The sequence below is a fragment of the Brassica rapa genome, chromosome A03, assembly GCF_000309985.2.
Source record: "Brassica rapa cultivar Chiifu-401-42 chromosome A03, CAAS_Brap_v3.01, whole genome shotgun sequence".
Taxonomy (NCBI): Eukaryota; Viridiplantae; Streptophyta; class Magnoliopsida; order Brassicales; family Brassicaceae; genus Brassica; species Brassica rapa.
The window spans coordinates 2,210,206-2,220,191 of NC_024797.2; the positions used below are offsets into that span (position 1 = coordinate 2,210,206).

Genomic DNA, 9,986 nt, shown 5'->3' on the forward strand with positions numbered 1-9,986 from the left:
GATGTGAGCATGGACGAGATGCTGACTCAAAGACGGCTAATGACTCCCGAGAACCGCCTAAGCATCTAAGCGTTTGAGAACCAAAGAACTTTTCTTGACCACAAATTAACAACCTCCAGAGCCAAGGAGATAAACAACAATGACGAACAAGAGACTTTAACTCCTAAAGCCAGGCCGTCGCCTACACCGTCGGAGAATCAGAACAGGACGCTAGAGGAGGGAGTAACGAAAGAGAGGCAGAGCAAACTGGGAACCATCTAATGGCCATAGACGACCACTCGAATCGAACCAGCAGCACACACACGAAGAAACAAAATCGAACACTTTCACCACGATTACATCCGACTCGAAACTTGCCTCCTAATCCAAAGAATGGAGCACTCTTGGTTGCGGCAAGCAGGGACCGGAATATCCCCGACCCGAGGAGACCCAAAATACCCACCACCTCAACTGAACGAGCACGACGCGATAGATCCGTAGCAACGAACCACCACCGGACCCAGCCGTGACAAGATCCCGCGCATCCCCCCCACGACGACGGAACACCGGAGAGCTTGAGAAAGGGAAAAACGAGCTCACCATAAACCCTAAAAACCGACTTCACCAGCACGACCCGCACCACTACACCGCGTCACGGCTCCACGAGGAGCCAAACCACCACCGGAATCGTCAATCTTCGCGAGCAGACAACGGAAGCCAATGACGGATGCCAAACTAGAGCCGGAAACAAAGCGGAGAGAGCACGAGAAGGTCAGAGAAGCAAAGAGCAAACAAAGTGGAGAGGAGAAAGCCCTCTGGCACCGGCACGCGCTCGGACGCGCCGCCCGGACCAGAGGCGGATGACAATGGTGTTTTGAGATCTAGAGTGTTAGGAGAGAGAAAGCACGATAACTTTTGAAAATATTATGTCGCAGTTCCTATAATACTTGTGTTTTGCTTCCTCATATTAAATATTCTTCGACTCAAATACATGGTTCTGTGTGGCCAGTGGGCTCATCATAACACTTTTGAGATTTTGCATGGCCCAAAGATGAACTGATTCTTGACAAGGCATCCAAATTCCAGTGCTGTATCACAGTATCAGCGATCCGGTAATTCTTATATTAATTTAAGGTAAAACTATCCAAATCAAAGTAAAATATTTTATGGTAGTGTCCGAATTTTCAATTCACAATATATTCTAAAAATACACAGTAAAAACTCTATAAATTAATACTCAATATATTAATAAACATTATAAATTAATAAATTCTTCTGGTCCCAAGTTGAAATGATTCAAAATATGAAATAAATCGATAAAATAATAAGATAATATTTTTTTAAAGTACTGTATATATATATGATCTTATTAAAATTATAAACTTATAATTTATATATATGCATTTTATTTAGAGAAATTTCTCAGGATAACTCTTTTTAAGTTTTTGTCATAAAAATAGTTCTCAATGAGAAAAATGACCAAAAGAAGTTTTATTAAAGTAAAAATGCATTTATACCTTAGGGTTAACTAATATAGACTTAGGGTTTAAAATTAAAGGGTGGGTTTTAAGGATTATGATTTCAAATTTTAAAAAATAAAAATATAAATTTTCAAAAAAAAAAAAAAAAACTATTTTGGTTATTTTCTTTATTGAAAGCTATTTTTTTGTGACAAAAACTAAAAAAATAATATTTAAAATAATTGCCCTTTTATTTATGTATAAACAAAAAGTTGATTTTTTTCTATATTTACAATGATAATATCTCTATTTTTAACTATTCAATATATTTTGATAATATTTAGTAAAATTATATTTAAAACCACATTTAAATTCTATAAAATATATTTCATATATACAAATCAATATAAGAAAAATATTATGAAAGTCAAATTTCAAAAACATAATTAATGTATATACGGTAAAATTAGTTATTTCTTATTTTATATAATAGATACCTCTAAAATAGAAAATTCTAAAACATATTTTTTGTAAATTAATAAAATGTTATAGGTCCCAACATTATTAATTTATACAGTTTTTATTGTAGTTCTTTAAATTTAGAAAAAAACTTAATTTATTTGATTACATACATTATAAAAATTGATTAAGATGACATCTAATCGTTTACGTTGGCGCTAAATCACTTATAAGTGAAACAAATTTTCTACGGTGATTTTGAAAAATATTGGTCTAGACATCATTTTGGTGTTTGAATAGAAGCTATATTTTTACAAAGCATTTAATTAGCATATAACGATTTTTTTTTTGAATATAGATTACACAAACAATTCGCTGGCCAATTTCATTTCCTATTAATGTTTAACACACTGCCATACATGTTTTTCTTCACAATTACTCATAAACGTAAATCCAAGTTGAAATGATCTAAATGATTATATTTAATTGATATATTTCATATCTTATATTCTCTCCATTTAGATTTAATTGTAGTTGTGTGGAAAATTTTTTATTTTAAAATAAATATCGTTTTAGAGTTTTAATGCAAAAATTATTAACGATATTCTCCATTTTATTTTTCTATTAGTTGAAATATGGTTAATTGTATAGATAATTATGTTTTTATTTTAAAAATATACAAAATCATATATTTTCTTAATCTGTATGTATAAACTTAGAGCGACAATTAAAATGAAACATATGGAGTATTTTGTTTCCTTGTCTTTCCCAAACTATTATGAAACATTCATTATTTATTAAAAAAATCGTGCAACACAAGAAAATAAAAAGTTAAAAAGCACACGAATGATAATAATAAGACAAAACTATTGTTTTGGATCCCCGTTCCAATAATAACATATATCAAAAGCATCCGTTGCTTCGTTGAACCTGCATGGCCCATCTTTGCTTATATCCCAGAAACAGTAGATACAAGGAATACCCCTATGAACACCATCTCTGAAATCATCGTATATATAAAAGTGTGTTGAGTGTCCTCGAGGCCATGTGAAATGACAGTAAAATACTGTCGTCCCCCAAATATTTGGTCTAAACGTAAATGACCAAGACTTATTCGGAGCTAGAATTTGGAGACCGAGATTGTCGTCTGAGGACTTACAGTGGAGGTTTAATGTGGAACCATCACCGAGGCGATTTGTTATCCTCACCATTGATTTGAGAGTAGAGATATTTGGATGAACATCTGAAGCAATGGTTTCAGCTTGTAAGAGAGATATTTGGATGAGTAGAGATATTATCATTACCACAAGAACTTGTGTTCTTTGGATATTTGCCATTTCTTTAAGAATTGAAAGTTGTGTGAATGATCTTTGTTTCTTTTGCATTGATATATATAACAAGTCTGAGATGAGATGTACATGAGGACATTGATTTTGTTCCAATTTAGAATTGGTTGAATACAATGTATTGTGTTACAAAAAACATTGTATTGAATCAAAGGAATATTCATGATTTATTAGATTTTGATCCGGGTTTTTAAAGTGTATAAATACTTTTTATTGACTGAATTTTATTGAATATAATTATAAAATTTGTAATGTACTTTTACTTTGTATGCATAATTTATTTTAATTAATATTATGTATGTTAAAATGTTAAGAGTTTTGAGAAGAATTATGATGTGCATTAACATATTTGTGCGTTTAGAATACATTTAATGAAACAAAGGAATGTTTATGTATGTTAACTGTTAGAATTTTGAGAAGAATTATGATATGCGTTAATAATCGTTATACAATTTTAAATACATTTATCGAAACAAAGTAATATTAATGGTTATGGTTGAAAAATGAAAATCAATATTTATGCATTATCCATTCAAAGTTGGATTAGTCTTATATTATAAGGTTTGCAATATGGATTTCAATCTAACTTTAGCTCAATGTTCCGTTCATTTCTAAAAACTTCCTTTGCATCGCAATAATAATAATAATAATAATAATAATAATAATAATAAAAAAGCCTGTTCTTTTCGAGCCCCGTTCCATTTATAACATATATCAAAGAGATTAGCTGCTTGACTGAGGCTCCGAATGATAACTGCGGTTTGAGCGGTGCGGGACAAACGGTTCAACTGCGATGTGGTTTTAACAGTTATAAAAACGTATAGATATATGGTATATGTAGAGATTTTTGTTACTGTTAACTACGGTGCGGGGCAGGGCGGTCGTAAACATTCGAAGCCTGAATCTGCATGGCCCATCTATACTTATATCCCAGAAACAGTCGATACATAGAGTACGCCTATTAACACCATCTCTAATATCATCATATATATCGAAGTGTGTTGACGGTTGAGTGTCCTCGAGGCCAAGTGAAATGACAAGTAAAAAACGTGTTCCCCCAAATATTTGGTCTAAACGTAAACGACCAAGAGTTATTCGTAGCTAGAATTTTGAGGCCGAGATCGTCGTCTGGGGACTTACAGTGGAGGTTTAATGTCGAACCATCTCCGAGGCGATTTGTGATCCTTACCATTGATTTACGAGTAAAGATATTTGGATGAACATTTGAAGCAATGGTTTCCACTTGGAAGAGAACTATTTGGATGAGTAGAAATATTACTACCACATGAACTCGTGTTCTTTGGATATTTGTCATCTTTTCAAGAATCGAGTGATTTGTGTTTCTGTTGAATAATGTTTGTTTATTTTGAATTGGTATATATATATATATATATGTAACAAAGTTTCGATTAGATGTACATGCATGACAACATTAGAGAATCATTATCCAAGTCTCTTTGATAGGTTTCTTAGTATAATTATGATTAAAAAAAAAAATTGTAATAAATACAGGAGACGTCTCCTAATTAAGGATTACAAGAGACGTCTCTTCTCTTCATCTATCTCTTCTTCTCCTTCTCTGCTGTCTCTCTAATCTCTCCTTCTCTCAATTGGAGTCTTGAACTCATCTTCCCCATCCACAACCATGACTGAGGTAGAGAGAGAGGAGAACTCATCTTGTTAATTTGAAATTGATCTGAAGTCTTGTAGAGAGAGGGGAAGTCTTCGAAGTTGAGACCGGAGAGATTGGCGTTGAGGCCGAGACGAGAGAGAGCTTGGCTTAGCTCCTCGAGGGTGATGAAACCGGCGTTTCCAGGCTAGATTTCGTTTCCAGAATATAATTGGTTGAATACGTTTTTTGGTCAACTTGTTGAATACATTTATTGAAACAAATGACTGTTAATGGTTTATGGTTGAATATTAATATTAAAGCATTGCCAATTTAAAGTTGGATTACTCTTATTTAAGGTTTGCAATATGGATTCCAGTTGTTTGAATATTTTTTTCTTAAAACATGTTATTATAAATAAATAGTATACAAAATAAAATTGAATATAGTTAATTTTGTATGATCTCGGTTCAAAATTTAATCAAATCTACTATTAATTTTCAAATAAATTCAGGTTTTAAAAATCTAATAAAACATGTATCGGCAACTCTAGTAATTATAATATTTTTATTTATTTACCTTTTCTTCATGGAAAAATAATTTAAATAAAAATATCTAAAATAAAGCAAAATACTTTAGGGTAGATGTCTATGTTCTAAAATGTGTTTCTTTAAGTTTGGACTTTTAATTTACTTGATTATACATGTTATAAAAATTGATCTAGTCGTTCATCTAGGCGTTCATCTAGGCGCCAAATCGATCATAACGAAATGAGTTTCTACGATGATTTACAAAATAATTGGTTAAAAAGACATTTAAACGTCCAGGTAGACACTAAGCGTTTAGTAAGATTTTTTTGAATAATAATTACACACTCACTGGCCAAATTTCATTTCATGTTGTTTAACACACTTCCATACCTGTTATTCTTCACAATTACACACAGACATATATCCAAATTGAAATGACTCAAATGATTATATTTAAATGGTATAGTTCGTATCTTGTATTTTGTTTCTTTGTTAAAACATTCATTCTTTACTAGAATTTTTCATGCAACACAAGAAAAATAATAACAATAAGAAAACCTATTCTTTTCGATCGCCGTTCCAATAATAACATACATCAAAGGCATTAGTAGCTTGGTTGAACCTGCATGGCCCATCTTTGCTTATTCGGAGCAAGAATTTTGAGGCCGAAATCAGTTCCTGACCGGAAACTTCACTAAGATCGGTTCTTTGGCTCTGTGTCGTCTTCTTCTGATTCCAACTCCAGTATCTTCTCATCTTCTGACTCTGAACTAACTCAACGTTATGAAGTTAAGAAAAACAGAGGATAAAGCTCTGTTTCTAGATTTTCTCCAGTAAATAATGTGATCGTCCCGAGAGCAGATCCTATACCGAAGACGAAACTACCTCAGCAACGGTTACATTAAAAAGACGGTGAAGAGGAATGTGGAAGATGGAGGTAAATGCATGATCGTCCCCGAGAGCAGATCGTGAATGTACATATTAAAGCTTAATACAATTACAACAAGAAAAACAAATAAAGAAAAAGGTGTAATTTTAAAATAAAGGGAAAGTGTTGTAACGATGGATGAGCATGAAGTACTGATGCTTCAATGGGAACAGAGAAAAGTCGAGAGCTTTTGCTCTACTTCTCCTTTTTTTATTCACTTTGATCATCTTTAAAAGTTTCGATTACAATCTTCATCATTACTTCTCTCAAAAACAAAAGCTAATTCACATAAATAAAATATATATCACACGCACGGTTCCAGTTCCAGCTTTACTATCCAAACTCCTAACTATGCATGTCGCAGTTCCTATAGACTAGTATTTGTGTCGTGAGATTTTGCATGGCCCAGAGATGAAGTGATTCTTAACAATGCTTCCAAATTCCAATGCTGTATCAGCGACAATGGTAATTCTAATATAAATTTAAGATAAAACTATCCTAATCAAAGTAAAATATTTTATGGTAGAGGTCCGAATTTTTATTCACAATATGTTCTAAAAATATAATTCTTTAAATTTAGAAAAAACTTAATATATTTGATTACACACATTATGAAAATCGATTAATATGACATCTATTCGTTTACGTAGGCGTTTGGAACAATTTTTTAAGAGCGAGTTTTTTTTTTAAATTTGGTCTAGACATCATTTAGGTGTTCGACTAGAAGCTAATCTTTTACAAAACGTCTAATTATCATCTAAATATTTTTTTTGAATATTGATTACACAAAACAATTCGCTGGCCAATTTCATTTCCTATGGTTTAACACAGTTCAGAGTTTAATCAAATCTATCATCAATCGTCAAATAAATTAAGGTTTCAGGAATGTAATAAAATAAAAAATATATATATATGTAAATTACTTATTCCAATCATAACATTGTTTCACAAATCTATTGGTATCAGCTCTGCATGGATGACTACGGTTTATATTCCACCGACATAAGTAACATGGAAAATCCCTACCATCACCATCTCTGTTATCATCATAGATATCAAACCAATGGGATTCTCCACCCCACGTAAAATTACAAAAAAAGAGTGTTGTTTTGAGAACAGCCGGTGAAAACTTGAATGACCAACTACTATCCGGTGCGAGAGTTTGGACATCGAGATCATCATCCTTAGACTTACAATGGAGTGTTAATGTTAAGCCACCACCAAGCTTATTGGTAATCTCCACCTTTCTCCCCCTATCAAAAATACTTTCCACCCGTGACGCCGCCAAATGGACGAATAGAGATATGACCATCACATAAACTTGCCATTTCTTCATTTTTGCTATACTTTTTTAAGTTCAAAGTGTATTCTACGAATACTATTTGTAGTATAGTACTCATAAGAAACCTTTGATGAGCCCATCTCGGTGTTGATTCTATTTTGAAATTTTTTAGGGTCAATAGTACAATGTATATTGAAACAAAAGTCAAAGCTAATACCTAATCAAAACATACATACATATATCACTTTACAGATTAACATGTATATATAGAGATATTTTCCCATAATTGTTCAATTCATGGTCTAGTAGATGTGCATCTCTAAAAATCTTATCATAAAAGATAAAATCATTGATATTTTTCTGTTTTGTTTTAGATTTCCAAATTAAACTGACACTACGTCAAAACTTTTGCTTAGAAATCTTGTAATATAGGTGATTGTGCTACAAAATAAAAATGTTGAGATATGTTTGTAAGAAACTCCAACAAAAAAATAAATTAAAAATTTATAGATACATATATTGGTTCAAAACTTTATACTCAGAAAAAATAAATTTAAAACTAATCCAAATGGAACCAGATTCAATAAGAATTTAAGAATTATATAGTTTTTATTTTATGTAAATAATTCTTTTAGTTATTATAATGTTTGCAATATGAATTTTAATCTAATTTTGGTTTGATGTGTTCCGATTTATTTCTAAAAATTATGTTTATGAATAAATACTATACAATGTAAAATCTGAATATGGTTAATTTTGTATGATCTCGGTTTAGAGTTTAATCAAATCTATCATTATTTTCAAATAAGTTCAAGTTGTAGAAATTTAAGTAAAATAATGAAAAAAGTATACATATGCAAATTACTTGCTCCAATTATAACATAGGTCAAATACATTTGGTTTTTTGGTTAAATCTGCACGACCTATTCTGGCCTATATTCCACGTACAATCGACGCATGGGTTACTCTTAATCATTATAAATATCAAACGAATGTGCTTCTCGAGCCCACATTAAACGACAATAAAAGAGGGTTGTTCCAAAAATATTTGGTCTAAAATCAAATGACTAAGAACTATCCGGTGCGAGAGTTCCGACACCGATATCATTATTCTTAGACTTACAATAAAGGATTAGTGTTAAGCCACTACCTAGACGATTGCTAATATAATTTGTTCTTTTATAAAAATATATAATTGGTTCACTACATTGTCTTGAAACAAAAGTATATTAATGCTTTATGGTTGAATATCAATATTTACGCATTGTTTATTTAAAGTTGGATTAGTCTTATATAAGGTTTGCAATATGGATTCAGTTTTATTTTGGTTCACTTTGTTCGGATTTTTTTTTTTCTGAAAAAGCATCCAAAGTAAATTATCACCAAATATGGATAATTCTGTATGATTACATTTTCGAGTTTAGTCAAAAATATCATCAATTTTCAAAGAAAATCAGGTTTCAGAAATGTAATTAAAAAGAAAAAAATATATATATATATATATATATATGTATGTAAATTACTTATTCCAATCATAACATAGGTCAAATCTATTGGTACTCTCGTCAAATCTGCATGGATAACTACGGTTTATATTCCACGAACATAAGTAGCATTGATTATCACTCACACGATCTCTGTCATCATCATAGATATCAAACCAATGGGATTCTCCACCCCAATCAAAATTACAAAAAAAGAGTGTTGTGCCGAAAAAAGCTGGTTTAAACTTGAATGACCAACTACTATCCGGTGCGAGAGTTTGGACACCGAGATCGTCATCCTTAGACTTACAATGGAGTGTTAGTTTTAAGCCGCCACCAAGCTTATTGGTAATCTTCACCGTTCTCCCCTCACCAAAAATACTTTCCACCCGTGACGCCGCCAAATGGACGAATAGAGATATGACCACCACGTAAACTTCCCATTTCGTCACTTTTGCTATACTTTTTTTAATCCCTTATATATTAAAAGAGAAATATTGTAATAAATGCATTCACACTATAACGGACACGTGTCAGATTCACAGTGATTTGATAATAAATATGCACGTGTCAGATTCACAGTGATTTGATAATAAATATGCTAACGCGTTCACACTATATTCATAAATGTGTTCACACTATGTATTTTGCGTTTTTAAATATAAAACTCACATACATTGTTCCAATAAAACTCTGGATTTTTCGGTTCAAATAAAAATAGATAACGAATCAAAAGCCAAACTATATATATATATATATATTACTTTTATTGTTTACAGATAAAGTTGAGCAAAATATTCATAAATTTTGATTCGAATCATTATCCGTTTTGATTTGAACCAAATAATTTGGATATCTGTAACTCTACGAAACAAATCAAATACTAAAATTCAATGACCAAACAAAAAG

The 9,986-nt window shown here is 31.6% G+C and overlaps 1 protein-coding gene across 1 annotated transcript; it reads right to left on the reverse strand.

The window, feature by feature from the left end:
* Positions 1 to 2,440: 2,440 nt before the first annotated feature.
* Positions 2,441 to 9,112, reverse strand: LOC103856852 (S-protein homolog 4-like). Its single transcript, XM_033286611.1, has one exon. The coding sequence runs from the start codon at positions 3,281 to 3,283 to the stop codon at positions 2,765 to 2,767; it is 519 nt and encodes a 172-aa protein (XP_033142502.1). The 5' UTR covers positions 3,284 to 9,112; the 3' UTR covers positions 2,441 to 2,764.
* Positions 9,113 to 9,986: the final 874 nt, after the last annotated feature.

Bases quoted from the DNA above. Each gene is read 5' to 3' on its own strand.
- LOC103856852 (XM_033286611.1), bottom strand. From the start codon at position 3,283: ATGCAAAAGAAACAAAGATCATTCACACAACTTTCAATTCTTAAAGAA.